Genomic DNA, 16,513 nt, shown 5'->3' on the forward strand with positions numbered 1-16,513 from the left:
AACAAACAGCCCCCCAAGCACGTTTCACCTACATCCATGAAATTTGGGAGGCTTATAGAGCACATCAGGACGCACAAAAAAAGCCTCTTGGAGCCATGTCCTAAACCCAACAGGAAGTCGGCCATCTTGGATTAATTGTGAGATTTTTGATGATTTTTCTCATTTTTGAGAGTTAATACCTCCTAGGGGATAATTCCAGGAGACCTGAAATTTTGTCAGTCCACACAGCAGGACTTGGTTTGGAAAAGTTATCAAAAGTTTAACCAGAAGCCAAATGGCGTGGCCATGGCGACCATCAGCGTTTTGATGCTTCGCCATGAAACAACAACTGCTGTATAACTCTCCTCTGCATGCTCCAATCTGCCTCAAACTTTCCATGTGTGATCACAATCCAATCCTGATCACATCTACAGGCCAACAGACACTCTCAGTCGCAGCGCCACCTGATGGAGGGACAGTAAATGCTGTATAACTGGCCTCTACATGATCAAATCAGCCTGAAACTTTTCATGAGTGATCAGAGTCCAGCCCTCATCACATCCACTGTTTGAAATACACTCTGAGTTACAGCGCCACCTGGTGGATAGACAGGAAATGCTCTATAACTGCTCTGAACATGCTACAGTCTGGCTGAAATTTTAAATGTATGATTGGACTCTGGTCCAGATGCGATTCAGAGGCCGACATACACTCTCAGTCACAGCGCCACCTGGTGGACGTGCGTGGATTCACGACCAGCGTGGATGCGAGGACCCGTCCATCGCTGCTTGCAGCTTTAATTACCCTTGTATCCTTGTATTTGCTCTGTGCTGCTGCAATACCTGAATTTCCCCTCTGGGGATCAATAAAGGATTATCTTATCTTTAACTGGACTTACAGATGAAGCATGTTGACACAGATTACCTTACAAAGACACAATGTCTTATTACTGAATGATCATGATTATTTTTTCATTCTTCTTGTTGTTATTGTTGTTTTTATTTATCGTTCTTATTCCTGTCATTGTTGTTGTTCTGATCATTAATTTTTGTCCTTATTGTGATTATTCCTGTTATTGTCATGATTAGATATTATTGTTGTTTGTTTGTTATTACTGTTGTTTTTATTGTTGTTGTTATTGGTGAGGACACGTGACTCTGCGGTCCTTCGGGTCTGACGTCACCCTCTCTGGATCCAACATGGAGTAGGAGAACCGGGGCTCTGGCGGGGCATCCTCACCGACAGCAGCGCTCCATCCTCGGTCACCGCGTCCCAGCCCGGTCCGCCGGGGCAGGAGGAGGGCAGCGATGCGCTCCGGCGGCTGAGGAGGGACGACAGAACCGGGACGACCGGGAGGACGAGGACGCATCGCCGTCACTGGGATTAAAGGACCGAACCGGAGCCGCCGCCGCTGCAGGGCGGAAACATGAAGACACCGAACCGGGCCGCTGCGGCGGGAGCTGCTGATTACCGGAGGTGAAACGGAAAACATGAACGAGGACACGCGCCCAGACGAGTGAGTAGCACACACACACACACACACACATGCACAGTAACACATCAACACACTGACTGCGTGGGTTTGTGCAAAATCACGTGATCTGATATGCTGTCATGGAGGAGGTCATCTTCATGAAGGAAGGCAGCAGCAGACTAAAGAACCTGAAGGAACCTCCATGTGTGTCTGTGTGGTGATGAGGTGTATCGGGCAGTGAACGCATCTCCTCTCAGGACCACCTCAGTGGTGGAGAACATGGAGTTCCTGGAGGCTCTGAGCTCCTGAGCAGGACTAACTGTGGTGTCTCTGCAGTGACAGCTACATCGTGCGAGTCAAAGCGGTGGTGATGACCAGAGATGACTCCAGCGGCGGCTGGCTGGCTCAGGACGGCTGTCTGAGCAGGGTGGGCGTCTGCAGGCTGCTGCCGGCCGAGCTGCTGGGACGGAACAGCTTCCTGATCCACGGAGAACGTCTGAAGGACCGGCAGGTGGGTGGCTCCAACCTCCAGACACCTCCTCATGCAGAGTCAAGGTTCCACCAAATCTGTCCCGAACATCTGAACATTCAATTAAAGTCTCTTTAGAATTTACAAAAATATTGCTCTTCTACAGCCGATGAGCAGAGTAGAGAGAGGAAACATGGAGGTAGAGAAACATACAGGATGAGGAGATGATTGGAGCTTCAGGAGGCTGGAGGTTCTGGAAGATGGTTCTAGAAAAATGTTCGAGAACCTCCAGAAGCTCCGACCATCTCCAGGACCTGGATGACTGAGAACCTCCACAGAAGTTTAAGGAGACGACATTAGATCAGAGTTTAACATCTGAGGAGATACATGGTGGACATGAAGGTTCCTGGATTTTACAGAAGTTCACCTTCCTTTGTGACGTTGTGTTCAGGTGATTCTGGAGTGCTTCCTGAAGAAAGATCTGGTGTACACCAAGGCCACGCCCACATTCCACCACTGGAAGGTGGACAACAGGAAGTGTGGACTGACCTTCCAGAGCCCGGCGGACGCCCGAGCCTTCGACCGCGGGGTGAGGAAGGCTCTGGAGGACCTGACCGAAGGTAACCTCACCTGTAGATACCTGTCCTGCAGCTGCAGCAGAGCTCTGTTCTGATTGGATGGTTCCTGACACGTCTGAGTTCAGGAAGAGTTCCCTGGAACCACGTTCAGGTGTTTTCAAAACTCACCGCTGACTTGTTCTTCTGTCAAATCATTCCTCAGAACAGATTTTAATCTTTCTTCTGGGTGGATTTCACTGGACGGCTGTGAATTTAGACGACTGACTTTTAAAGTATTTACTTCCACAAAGAACTTTTTAGTAGGAGGTTCTTTGGAGATTCCCCAAAGGTTCCTCAAAAAAGGTTCCTTTAGGCTCCATGAACTCCAACAAACTTCAGCAACATTTCTTAAAATGTTCTTTAAATGACCCCAAAGGTTCCTTAGAGAACTATAAAAAAAACAAACTGTGGCTTAGATCTCCATAAATAGTGCTCCGAAGAACTTCAACAATGAAAAAACAAGGTTCTTTAGGAACCATTTCCATAAACATTCTTTCAAGACCCATTGAAGGTACCTCAAAGAACCATCAGAACCGAGTTCCTTTAGGAACCAGGATTGTTCCTTCAAAGGATTTTGCAAAAAAAGGTTCCTTATAGAACCATTTCTTCAAATATTGTTCATTTACCCTGAAGACGCCTTAAAGAATCATCAAGAAGTGGTTCCTTTAGGATCATAAATGGAGCTCTAACAAACATGAGCAAATAAAGTCATTTAAGGAACCATTAATTCAAATGTTCCCTTGAGAACCGTCAAAAACTGGTTCCTTCAGGCACCATAACTATCCCTTCAATGGACTTTAGGAAAAATAGGTTCATTCAGGAACCATTTCTTCAAATGTTCTTTAAAAAGTAAATTTTTCCTTTAGGCGCCATAATTCAACCTTCAAACAACCTTCACATAAACAGATTCTTAAACGAACCATATCTTTAAATGCTGTTTAAAGAACCATCAATGGTGCCTCAAAAAACATAAAAAGTGGTTCCCTGATTATCATAAATGGTGCTCCAACAAACAACCAAAAATAGGTTCTTAAAGGAACCATTTTCAGGATGCTTTTGGACTCACCTGGTTGAATAAAGAACCTCAGTATTTTTTTCAAAATAAAAGCTTCTTTGAGTCTTGAGCAGGTTAAAGAAGGAGAACGTGAGCAGGGTTCTAATGGTTCTGCTGTGTGTTCTGCAGGTTCCACCACGTCTTCGTCCACGCTGCAGAACGAAGCAGAGCTCGGAGACGACGACGTCTTCACGGTGAGAAGTTCAGATCCAGATCTTCTTCCTGGTTTTTTGTCTCTTTGGGTTCTTCTGTCGCTGTTTTCATCAGTTTTTCTATTTGAGCAGATTTAGTTTGTGTTTCTGTTTGGTTCTGCTGAGACTTCAGAACATTGGTTTTTATCTGCTGAAGGTTCTCAGCTGCCTCCTGGTTTCCTGCTCCTGATTCGTTTTGACTCACTGAAGTTCATTTGAAAGTCCTGCAGGTCTGTGGAAGCAGAACATCATGAAGAAGGAGAGAGAGTGATGGAGATGTGTTCTACAGGACTTTACACGAATCAACTGGAAATTAGGTTAAATTACAAAGTCTGAGCTAAAATGAGAAAACTTTGTCTAAATTTACCCAAAGATTGTCGAAAATTACTGAAAAATAACTTAAAATGTCAAATGTCTCAACATATTTTTTTAAATCTTAAATGATGCAAAGTTTGCCTCAAATGACCCAAAGACTCGAAATGACTAAAGTGTAACAGGAAACAACCAAAAAGGAGACAGAAAATGGCAAAAAATGGAGAGAAAACAAGAAAAAGAGACTTCAGATATCAAAAATAAGGCAAAAAAAAATCACAAACATTGAACACTTAGTGACTAAAATGAAATGGAAGACAATTACAAAACAAAGTAAGACACAAAACGACAAAACCGAGACAGAAAACGACAAAAACAAGACACAAAACGACAAAAAATGAGATGCAAAACAAGAAAAATGAGACAAAAATGACACAAAATGACTAAAATGAGACGTAAAATGTAAAAAAATGACCTAAAATTCATCCGACATCACTAATGCATTGATACAACTCAGAATTCCCAGACTCTAATATCAGTCATTACTCTCAATACTCGAACTGATATTGGCTCAGTACATTATCAGTTGGTTTTATCAGCTCTGTGTTTACACGGTTAGTTCAAAGACCGTCGGAAAGTTGAACCTCCGACTGATAAATGGTTCTCTAGATAAAGTACTGAATTAATGGTTTTATTTTGAAGTGTCCTCTGTGTTTGTCGTTTAAATGCATCTCTGCCGATCACTGGAGGGTTTTAAGCTTCATTGCAGATTTTAATCCTTTTTCTAGGTGGATTTCAGTGGATGGTTGTGAATTTAGACTATTGGCTTTTAAAGTATTGTTAGGAAACAGGCGTGGAGAACCCAAGCAGCAGGCAGACAGACAGGTGGATGATTAAAGGGGAAAGTTTAATATGAAAATAACAGGGTATATCAAACAGAAAGCACGGGAAATAAACAGTGTGATAACTAATAAACGATAAGCAAAACTAACAAAAGACGACGGCCTAGTACCGCGATGTAACTAAACTAAAACTAAACAGGGAGAGGGGTCTTACAGATAGTCCAGGAAACAAAGTGGAACAGAGTTGAGGCAGACGAACAGACGAGGGATTCAGGGTGAGGAGGGACACAGAGCAGGAAAAGGAAAAGTTTGCAGTGTAATCCATGCGAGGGAATCACAGTCAGCATTCCTCTGTGGACAGAGCCAGGCTTTTAAGCAGCACTGATTGTTGATCACGGCTCGTCATTAGACAAACGAGGCCGTCCACTGAAGCAGGAGGGGGCGTGGCAAGTGTTTAGTTCCACAAAGAACTTTTTAGTGGGAGGTTCTTTGAAGACTCCCCAAAGGTGCCGAACAATAACCATCAGAAAAGGTTCCTTTAGGCTCCATGAACTCCAATGAACTTCAGCAACATTTCTTAAAATGTTCATTACAGTTTTTTTCAGTTGCTAACAAGCATTGGTCCAAACTGAAGTCTCATGTTCAAAACTGTTAACAGCCTGCATTTCCATCATCTCAGCTCAACAGTTCATCTCATCCCCAAAACTGTTTCTCACCAAAAAAACGCTTCATTCATGTTTCAAAATAAGCTCATTCAACCACAGCACTAGAAAATAGTCTCACTTTGGAAACAAACGCTGTCAGTCTGAGCACGCTGAACTACAAAATACTAACAGAGAGCATTACATGAAATGAATTGAGATCTTTCAAGTTAGAATGATTTCTTTTTAGATAAATCAGTATTTTATTATAAAATAAGGTCTTTGCACTTTGAGTTTTCTAAATTATTGTAGGTTTTTTTGCAACAAGAATGAATCAGGAATGCAGCAGTTTACTTCTAGAACATTGACGTATTTTCTCTGTGCCTTTGCATCGGTACTTTGGGACCTTACAAGAAATAAAAAGTTTACTGTAAACAACAAAAAATGTAGAATTCAGAATTCAGAGGACAGAATAGAAATCAAGAGATAAAAGTCAAAAACCAACAACATGTAAACTGTAACATTCACAGTCGTCTGCATTTGGCCTCATGTTTCCATCCATTATCTGATGTCTTCTCTGATGCATTGTGGGTAGAACCTTTCTGTCTCCTTTTCATGGTTTCTGATGAGGCCAAACACAGATCACCTGAAGCGGTTTTCAGCTGACAACTACACTCAGCTGTGTTTGGAATGACATCATCTTTTTATTTATTTTATTGTCAATATTTTGAAATGATTTTCCACAGATTTCAATGTGGCTGCAGCAGAATTTCTCCGTGTTTTTTCCATCATTCTGTTCTGATTGTGTTTTTAACTGTTTTGAACACAGTGTGTTAGCATTTAATAAATGTCCTGTAAAGGTCTGGTGTTCTGCAGGAGGTGAACTAGAAACTGAGAAAAGAGTTGATGAATTGTGGTGGCTGTGGTCACTGAATGCATTTTATGTGAAAGTGATTCACAGTTTGGTCCACATGGACTGCTGTTTGCAGACCGTGTTAAGAGTTTTGAACATGTGACTTCAGTTTGGACCAATGCGTGTTAGAAATAAAAAAACTGTAACTGACCCCAAAGGTTCCTCAAAGAACTATAAAAAAAATGTGGTATGATCTCCATAAATAGTGCTCCGAAGAACTTCAGCAATGAAAAAAAGGTTCTTTAGGAACCTTCTCCGTAAACATTCTTTCAAGACCCATTGAAGGTACCTCAAAGAACCGAGTTCCTTTAGGAACCAGGATTGTTCCTTCAAAGGATTTTGCAAAAAAAAAGGTTCCTTATCGAACCATTTCTTCAAATATTGTTCATTTACCCTGAAGACGCCTTAAAGAATCATCAAGAAGTGGTTCCTTTAGGATCATAAATGGAGCTCTAACAAACATGAGCAAATAAAGTCATTTAAGGAACCATTAATTCAAATGTTCTTGTAAGAACCATCAGAGGTTCCCCACAGAAGTGTAAAAAAACTGGTTCCTTCAGGCACCATAATTATCCCTCCAAAGAACTTTAGGAAAAATATGTTCATTCAGGAACCATTTCTTCAAGCATTCTTTAAAGTAACTAAAACGTGAAGCAACCATCAGAGAATGGTTCCTTTAGACGCCAAATATCAACCTTCTAACAGCCTGAGGAAATAAAGGTTCTTTAAATGCTGTTTAAAGAACCATCAGAGGCTCCCTAAAGAACCGTCAGAACGTTGTGTTTTGGGGTCTTAATCTTCATCATAGTAATTTATTAACTTAATGTGAACAGCTTTGTGTTGGACTTCAGACTTTGTTCTGTCGGTACGATGATGTTTTTATCTAAGATCTCCAGTAGAAGTCAGATGAAGGTCCACCTTCTCCTACTAGGAGAACATCTTCAGTGACTTCCATGTTCTCTCTTCCAGACGGCCACCGACAGCTCGTCTAATTCGTCTCAGAAGCGAGAGCCGCCCGTGCACGCCCTCGCGCTGCCCACCTTCTGCGATGCACGCCGCCACCACTGCATCATGGGACATTTCTACGAGCAGCACCGGCCGTCTGACCACTACTTCCTGGACCAGGTGAGCAGAATCAGCTGAGAGCTTCTTCCTCTGGTGTTTGATCAGACTCTGGTCTGGTTTGGTAAAAGTAACCGTTTGAACTCCTGGAGGCTTCTGGGGGCTTTTTGATTTTCATATTAGACTGCAAGAGAACAGGATGACAGAAACCTGGCAGAAGGAAGTAAACACTAATGATGCCATGTCCAAAAGCTAACTGGACACCAAAAGTACAAAAGCAACGATGGAGGTCCTCATGAAATGTAGATCATCTGTAGTTCCTGGTTGTTCCACCAGGTGGAGCCTCTTCCTGTTTAATCCTGTAGAGACCAGAGGAGGCGTCACTCAGACTACAGTTAAAGCAGAGAGCATTGTGGGAGTTTAGCAGCACCGGGCACCATGACAAAGACTAATGAGGAGGTTAATGACTCGGAATGTCTTGATTTAGAAAGTTTCTCAGTCTTCTTGTTTTTCTAATTTTATGTCTTATTCATCAAAGGTTTGTCCTTTCAAGTCTTCTTGTTCTTGTGATTTTAGGTTTAATTTTGGTCGTTTTGGTCATTTTGGGTCTAATTTTGGTCATTTTGAGTCTTGTTTTGGTCATTTGTTTCCTGTTTTTCTTCTGTGTTGTTTTGTGTGTCGTTCTGGACAACGGGCAGCTCATGCAAACGAGCAGAGAGCATCGTGGGAGCCAAATCTGAGCTTAAAACTGGTATTTCGTCAGAATCACTGCAGATTTTTCATTTTTCCAGTTTCATGGCCTCCACAGACATTTTCATTTTTCCACTTTCCACCAGAGAAGTTGGAGCTGTTCATCAGTTTGTCTCCAAGTTTGACAGAAGATGATTTCCTGATCCTGAACTTTATTTTGTGTTTCTGTTTCTAACCTGGAGGGCTGTTGGGAGATCGAGTCTTTCTAAAGAAAAACTCTAAGATATAGATCACAGCTCAAAGTTCTGGTTCTAGAAACGTTTTCACAAAGTTCTGGTGATGTTTTGGGCAGAAAGTTTTCTCTTCCTTCAGGATAAAGTTCTCTAAAGACAACACCAGAATGTTTTCCGAATGTCACGGTGAGAACGTTCTCCTTCTGTTATCCAGAAACACTGTGGGAACGTTATGTGGAACAATGTTCTCAGCAGCAGCTTTCCCAGAGCATTGCACCACCTTTAAATCGTAGGAACTTCAGTAGAAACCAGGCGGACTAGTCGCCCTCTGTGGTTGGAGGTCATTAGTCTTTGTCATGGTGCCCGTTGCTGATAAACTCATCCAGGTCCTGATGAAACATCTTCCAGAGAAGTCCGGCTGACTTCTGCTGAAGCTCCTACGATCACCAGGACCTGGATGAGTTCAGGGCACCAACCAGAGCTCAGTGAGTTACATGTTGAGATCAGCGTCATGGTCACGTGTCTGTAGAGTCTAACTAATGTCAGTCCACCGTGTGTCCGTGCAGGCGGTGCACATGTTTCCTCGCCACGTCAGCTTCCAGGTGGGGGAGGAGATCGTACGGATCAACCCCCGCGAGCGTTCCTGGCTCACCGGCTACGGGGACTACCGTCACGCCAACTCCACGCACAGCAACGCCCCGCCCCACAACCCCGACGCCTGCGTGCACTTCACCAAGAGCGAGCCGCCCAAACACGACTACGCCTACCCGTACCCGCTGGCCTGCGACGGGAAGCCGGGTCGCCTGGAGCCGGGCGGCCGCCGGGCGGTGGTGACGCTGCAGCCGCGAGCCCTGCAGCCCAAAGGCAAACGGCGGAGCGAGGACGGCGAGCGCTCGCGCTGCGTTTACTGTCAGGACATGTTCAGCCAGAAGGACAATGGACGCGGCCGCTGCCAGGAGGCGCCCGACCCCATTCAGACCTGCATCCGGCGGGTCAGCTTCATGTGGTGCGCTGACAGCCTGCTGTACCACTGCATGTCGGACCCGGAGGGCGACTACTCGGACCCGTGCTCCTGCGACACCAGCGATGAGCGCTTCTGCCTGCGCTGGACGGCGCTGGTGGGTCTGTCGCTGCTGGCGCCCTGCATGTGCTGCTACGCCCCCCTCAGGGCGTGTCATCGCTGCGGCGTCGCCTGCCGCTGCTGCGGCGGCAAACACAAGGCGGTGGGCTGAGGCCCCGCCCCCTCAGACGGGGAGGAAGCGGTTCTGTGTCGTTCCTGTTGTCTTCATCGTTGTTGTTCGTCTCCATCTCCAGAAGGAGGCAGAAAAAAGGTTCCTGTTGTTCTCTGAGGACCAAAAGGCTTCACTCCTCATGAAGACTGGACTTCTCATTTCTATATAAAGTTATATAAATATCTATAAATCTATATATAAAACAGCTACTTTATATTTTTACATTTGTGTGTTTTAAGGGTGTTTTTTCAGTGTTCTGTCCGTCAGTATGAATGTGTTTGTAGCGCTCAGCGACACACTGCAGAAAACATCAACTGTGAAAACGTTGTAGGAAAATAACCATGTGGTCAAATCGCTTCTCTCTGGAGGACGAATTCAACATTTCAATAAACCGGAGTGTTCTGGGATGGACCTTACTGTTCAACTCATTTGGCTGACTGCTGATATAAACACACGTTTTCCAGGTAACTGCAGAGAACATCAGGTCTCACCTGTAGTGGAATCATCACACAGTAAACACAACAGGAGCACAACACAGAAAATAGTCCAAAATGACTTTAGGATTCAGGTTTTAGTTTAATTTGGTTAACTCTAGTTTAGTCTAATCTAGTTTAGGTGCTGGAACAGAATAAAGACTCAGAACTTCCACTTATTTTTCTGACATTTTTGGGCAATTTCTTCACATTTTATTACAAAATTAACCATTTTTGATCAGAACATTTTTATTAATATCTAAAATATATTTTTATGACATTTATTATCATTCAGACATTTTACTAAAAACAGGACATGTTATTTTTTTAAGAAAAGAGGCTAAAAACTGTAATATTTCCACTGAACTTCATTGAGTCACATTTGAGGGAAATTAAATGAACATTGAGGGTTCAGGTCAAACATGCATTGATTTGGGTTTTTCTCTTCAATGCTGACTCCAGATTGTCCATCAGGAAGTTTCTGGTCTGTGAGGAAAACGTTCCGAAACATTGATCCGGTGGCTCCATCTTGTGTTCGGTTCTGTTTCCTCTCATAAAGTCTGGTTAAAAACACCACAGGGTACCTGTCAGTTCAGCTTCCGTCACTATGAACCACACCTGTGGACCAGGTGTACCTGCCAGTCACCAGCAGGGTGGAAAAAAAGTAATTTAATGATGAGGAAAGAACCTCTACAGTCAATTTATTGATATTTCTGTGACATTTCAGTCAGACTTGTATATGATTTTTAAAAATTGGCCCAAAATGACTAAAAATTGGCCCAAAATGACTAAAATTTTGTCTACAACAACTAAATAATTGGTCCAATATGACTAAAAATAATGACTTTGGGGTTTAGGGTTTAGTTTAGTTTAATTCAGTGTTTAGTTTAGTTTTAAAACATTTAATAGACATTTCGATGATTGATTTATCACATTTTTTCCCATATATTTAATTGATATTTTCTAACATTTTGTTAATATTTTTACCTTTATTTTAGGACATTTAATCCAAATTTTTCATTTTAAGAGAATTTTTTAATTTTTTTCTGACATTTTATAAATATTTTCTGAACATTTATGAGAATAGATTCTAACATTTTTGTTGTAGTATTTTTTTTTATTTTATTTTAATTTTTAAATTTGTAAACGCCCGATCCCACAAGACTCCACTACCCATGATTCCTGTCGCCTGGTATTTCCGGGTGTGTCGTCAGACGGCCATATTTGATTTGATTATGCTGTTCTGGCTGCGACGAACAGTTTAGCCAGAAAAAAAACGTCCTTTCTTCACTACGAGGCCAGTTTGAAGATTCATCTGCATCGACCTCCAGCCGCAGTCACACTAACGACAGCTTCCACCCCGTAGTCGACGATGAATCCCGAATAGTAAGTGTCCGTTCGGATGTGGACGCTGACAGGTCCAGTCGAGCTGTCAGCTCCGCCGGAGGAAGCTAAGCTAAGCTAACGGCAGCTAGCCGGGCGGACCGGTAGACTGTGTACAAAATGAACGGCAGCTTTGTCCGGTTAGCGAGCCGAGACCCGGAACTGTCGAATCTCTCGGTCGTTGTTGTTCGGTACCAAACTCGATGTTTATTTTCTGGCCCATGTAGAGTGGATTAACTCGATACCTATTTGCGCTTTACGCCTGTTTCACCGTCAGCTAGCTCGGTGTGAGACGGGATAGCGCCGTTAGCTAGCGGGCTAACCGGAGAGCTGCGTAGCGCCGCGGAGGCTCGGTTCTGGTCCCAGACTGAGGTTCTGTGGGCGAACACGAAGCGAACCGAAGGTTTGGGACGGTCTGGTGCTGAACCACGACTCAGTTCTGTTAGGGGAGACGTTCTCCTCCGCCTTACCGGTTCTATTTTCTACATGGAACCGGTCCAGGTGTTTTTACCTGTCCTGTGTTCTACTTTAGAACCGGTCCAGGTGTTTTTACCTGTCCTGTGTTCTACTTTAGAACCGGTCCAGGTGTTTTTGCCTGTTCTGTGTTCTACTTAAGAACCGGTCCAGGTGTTTTTTCCGTGTGCTATGTTCTACTTTAGAACCCGTCCAGGTGTTTTCCAGGTGTAAACATCTGTTCCAGTGGATCTCTGCATCTGTTCATTAACACGTTCCAGTCAGCTGAGTTCCTTCATGACCTTTTTAATTTAAAGTTATATATTTAAACGGAACACACCAGACGTCTGGTTGTGGATCAATCTGCTTATTGATGGTTTAATTAAAGTTAAAGATGAACTTTACTAATGAATCCGACAGGTTTCAGGATACCTTAATTAACCTCCAGTAACCTGGTTGGTTTAGACATCAGGATTCAGATCGTGGAATATTATCAATAACCAAATTAATTGATTAGTTATTGAGTTTTCTGGACCCTCATACGGCTGTTTATTGATCGCTAACCGTCCAAACAGGAAGAACAGCAGAGACGTTTTCATGCTTTATAGACGATTCACAGTAGTTTACCATCAGGAGAATAATCAATCAAATAATCAATGAATCTTCAGGAATCACTGGAAACTAATTCCTGTTTGTGTTTGGATTGGTCAGATTTTTCCTGGTTCTTGTAGGTTTCATGGTTCAGTGATCAGGGCTCTAGTCGTTCTAACCTTTTTGTGTTCATTGATTAATTGGTTTAATATTTTAGTGCACAGCAACAGCTGATCAGAGATTTATTGATCTTGTTCTTGTTCTGCTGGTTTTATGAATAAGTTATCTGCTCTGTGTTCTACGTTGGAACTTAGAACTTGACTTCCAACTTAAAACTATTAAACCTCTATCTTTAAACTGCTTTAAATCATTGGTTTGATAATCAATAACAGTTTTATTGACCTTGTTTCTAATGTAGCCCAGCAAGGTTAGTCTGGTTTAGCTGAGTTGAGTTTAGTGTTTAGTTAAGGGTTAGTTTTCTTTACATCTTTCATTTAGGTTAAGTGTTTAGGTTAACTTAGGTAAGCATAGTTCAGATTAGTTTAGGTTACGTGAGTATAATGTTCAGCTTAGTTTAGTATAGATTAGGTTAGTTTAGTTTAAAAACCAGAATACGGACTGGCTCCGTCTTTCCTGACCTCGTCTGTGATGTCATCGATCAACGAGCCAATAAACAGAAGCTGAACTCATGGAGAAACCTGCAGTCGGTTTTACAGATCCGTTTGTGTCCTCACAGTGACTACTTATTCAAACTGCTCCTGATCGGGGATTCTGGTGTGGGAAAGTCTTGTCTCCTCCTCCGGTTCGCAGTAAGTGTCACACCACATTCAGCGCTCTGATTGGCCGCTAGCCTGCAGGTATGGGACTCACCTGTGTGCTCTCTCCCAGGACGACACGTACACAGAGAGCTACATCAGCACCATCGGCGTGGACTTCAAGATCAGGACCATCGAGCTGGACGGGAAGACCATCAAGCTGCAGATAGTAAGGAGGCGTCTGATTGGACGGTGAGCGGAGCAGCTCATTGGCCGATTGTTGACCAGCTGTGCTTTTCCTCTGCAGTGGGACACGGCCGGCCAGGAGCGCTTCCGAACCATCACATCCAGCTACTACAGAGGAGCTCACGGCATCATCGTGGTTTATGACGTCACAGACCAGGTGAGCGTCCGTCCTCAGGTACAGGTGGGACTTTAGAAGGCCCGCCTCAGCCTGAAGTCCTGCAGAACGTCACAGAGAAGGAGAGAGAACTCAGAGATGCTTTCTGGCAGCAGGATTCATACAGACGAGGCTCAGAATTTATATAAGTCAACAGGAAATCACGTTTAAATGACAAAATCTGTTCTAAAATGACGAAACTTTGTCTAAATTGACTCAAAAATTACGTAAATCTTACTTAAATTGTCAACAATGTGTCCATTTTTTTAAAGTCTTAAATGATGTGAAGTTTCCCTAAAATGACCCAAAGACACTGAATGACTAAAGTAAAACAGAAAGCAACCAAAAACGAGACAGAGTGGCAAAAAATGGACAGAAAATGAGACATAAAATGTAAAAAAAATGACCTAAAACTGATCCAAAATGACTTATAGATTCTCTGAAACAAGTCAAAATAACTATAAAATGGAATTAGTCTTGTTTTGGTTACTTAGTTTATTTAAAAGTTTAGTTTTAAATGTAAAAAAAAAACAGAGACAAAGCAACAAAGACACCACAAAATGTTCCAAAGATGGATGGAAGAACTAAAATGACAAAAAGACACAAAAGAAGAAAAACGAAGACCAAAAATAACTCCAACTGAGGTTAAAATGACTAAATCTTGTCTAAAATGGCGAAAATGTGTCCAGACCGACTTAAAATCCATCTAAAGTGACTTAAAAATGCCTTAAGTTCTTTAAAACCTCCTTAAAACATCAAAATGTTGACAAAAATTACAAAAAGAAATCAGAACAAAATCATCCAAAATGACTAATAGATTCTCTGAAACAACTGAAAATGAGTGTAAAATGTAATTAGTCTTGTTTTGGCTCAGTTATTTAAGAGTTTTAAATGTAAAAAACAGACACAAGACAACAAAAATACCACAAAATGGTTCCAAAAAGACACAAAGCAAGAAAAACGAGACAAAGAAGCCTCTGTTAGAACGATGGAAACCAGAGAGAAGAAAACATTTCTTTGATTCATATTTTAAAAACATTAAATGGAGGAATTGGCGGATCTGTGTTGACAGACGTTACAGACGCTGGAAAACATTCCAGAAGCTTCTGAGAGACTTCCAGTGTTTCTAACCATCCGTCTCATTTCTTTAATGTCTCGTCGTCTTCAGGAGTCCTTCAACAACGTCAAGCAGTGGCTGCAGGAGATCGACCGCTACGCTAGCGAGAACGTCAACAAGCTGCTGGTCGGCAACAAGTGTGACCTCACAACGAAGAAGGTGGTGGACTACACCACGGCGAAGGTAAGAGGTCCTCCAGGGTGGGTCCCTGTCCATCGCTACTCAGTACCACCAATGAACCGTTCAGTGGGTCAGAGTAGAGTTTCTATCAACAGACGTCCCATCAGCTGCTTGGTTTAGGTCATCTAAAGCTCCTGGTTGGAGGTCATCAGTCTCCACATGCTGCTACACTCATCCAGGTGCTGGAGATCTAGGAGCTTCACCAGCGAGAACGTCAGCAAGTGAGACCTCACAACGAAGAAGGTCGTCAACTACACCACTTTTAGTTGCGATTGGTGGAGGAAGAACGTTCTCACAGTGTTTCTGGATCAGAGGAAGAACGTTCTGCTGTTGTCTTTAGAGAACTTTATCCTTCAGGAACAGAAAACTTTCTGAACAAAACATCACCAGAACTTTGTGGGAACATTTCTAGAACCAGAACTTTGTAGTGTAGAAATGCAAACATCTGTGGAGGCTTTGAAACTGCAAAAATGAAAAATCTGCACTGATTCTGACGGAAAAGCTCAAATTTGGTTTGTTTTTATTTACTGAGACGTTCAGGGACCAGCAGGAAGTAGAAAACCTGGTGACTGTTCTTCTGTTTTCACAGTTTCTGCCTGATAAATTCTGCAAATTTCTTCTCCAGGAGTCAGCTGATAACTTTGACATGTTCTCCATGTTCTGCAGGAGTTTGCAGATAACCTGGGGATCCCCTTCCTGGAGACGAGCGCTAAGAGCGCCACCAACGTGGAGCAGGCCTTCATGACCATGGCGGCTGAGATCAAGAAGAGGATGGGCCCCGGGGCCACGGCCGGCGCCTCTGAGAAGTCCAACGTGAAGATCCAGAGCAAGCCGGTGAACACCTCGTCCGGAGGCTGCTGCTGAGGCCCCGGAATCGGAACCGAGCCCAGCAGGACGGTAAGAGCAGCAGAACACACCGGGCCGGCCGGTTCTGGCGTCCCTCCTCCAATTGGTCACCCCTCAAACCAAGCACACGCTAACACCGGCGACACACGTGTCAGCCGTGACCTCCCTCACTCCCCGTGGACTCTACGTGTTGTGCTCCTGAGTGCCTTGGCGGCAGCAGACCTCACGGTTCCCCTCAGTAAACATTCCTCCACACGCGTGTGCTCGGCTCCGTGTGCTCTGCTGGTCTTGGTCATGCTCTAAGCGTGTGCTGCATTGGGAGACATGTCTTTGTCTGCCAACAGCACAAACCCACAGAAAGAAGCCCATCTATAAACTGTATATATTTATACATACATGGAAGAATGAGTGATCAAATCTCCACATGCGTGATCTGTGGCTGCAGACGTGACATTTTTGTGGCACGATGTTGATTAAACGATGAAGGAGATCTTTGATAACCGCTGCTTCTGCTGCTCGTCTTTATTTCTCTGTTCCTGTAAGAAACACGGTCATAACCTGGAAATTAATGTAAAATATCAATTATCTGAATATTACTGTAGAAAT

The 16,513-nt window shown here is 43.3% G+C and overlaps 2 protein-coding genes across 2 annotated transcripts; both read left to right on the forward strand.

Moving 5' to 3' along the window:
* The first annotated feature begins 671 nt into the window (after positions 1–671).
* spred2a (sprouty related EVH1 domain containing 2a) lies at positions 672–10,120 on the forward strand. The gene is made up of 6 exons (XM_022214185.2): positions 672–1,495; positions 1,790–1,964; positions 2,374–2,542; positions 3,723–3,787; positions 7,462–7,617; positions 9,044–10,120. The coding sequence occupies exons 1-6, from the start codon at positions 1,470–1,472 to the stop codon at positions 9,707–9,709; spliced, it is 1,257 nt and encodes a 418-aa protein (XP_022069877.1). The 5' UTR covers positions 672–1,469; the 3' UTR covers positions 9,710–10,120.
* Positions 10,121–11,384: 1,264 nt separating this feature from the next.
* Positions 11,385–16,407, forward strand: LOC110965239 (ras-related protein ORAB-1). The gene is made up of 6 exons (XM_022214187.2): positions 11,385–11,568; positions 13,346–13,418; positions 13,498–13,593; positions 13,672–13,767; positions 14,933–15,064; positions 15,728–16,407. Exons 1-6 carry the CDS (start codon positions 11,555–11,557, stop codon positions 15,923–15,925), a joined length of 609 nt encoding a protein of 202 aa, XP_022069879.1. The 5' UTR covers positions 11,385–11,554; the 3' UTR covers positions 15,926–16,407.
* The last annotated feature ends 106 nt before the right edge of the window (positions 16,408–16,513 follow it).

This window comes from Acanthochromis polyacanthus, chromosome 3 (genome assembly GCF_021347895.1).
Source record: "Acanthochromis polyacanthus isolate Apoly-LR-REF ecotype Palm Island chromosome 3, KAUST_Apoly_ChrSc, whole genome shotgun sequence".
NCBI classification, from domain to species: Eukaryota; Metazoa; Chordata; class Actinopteri; family Pomacentridae; genus Acanthochromis; species Acanthochromis polyacanthus.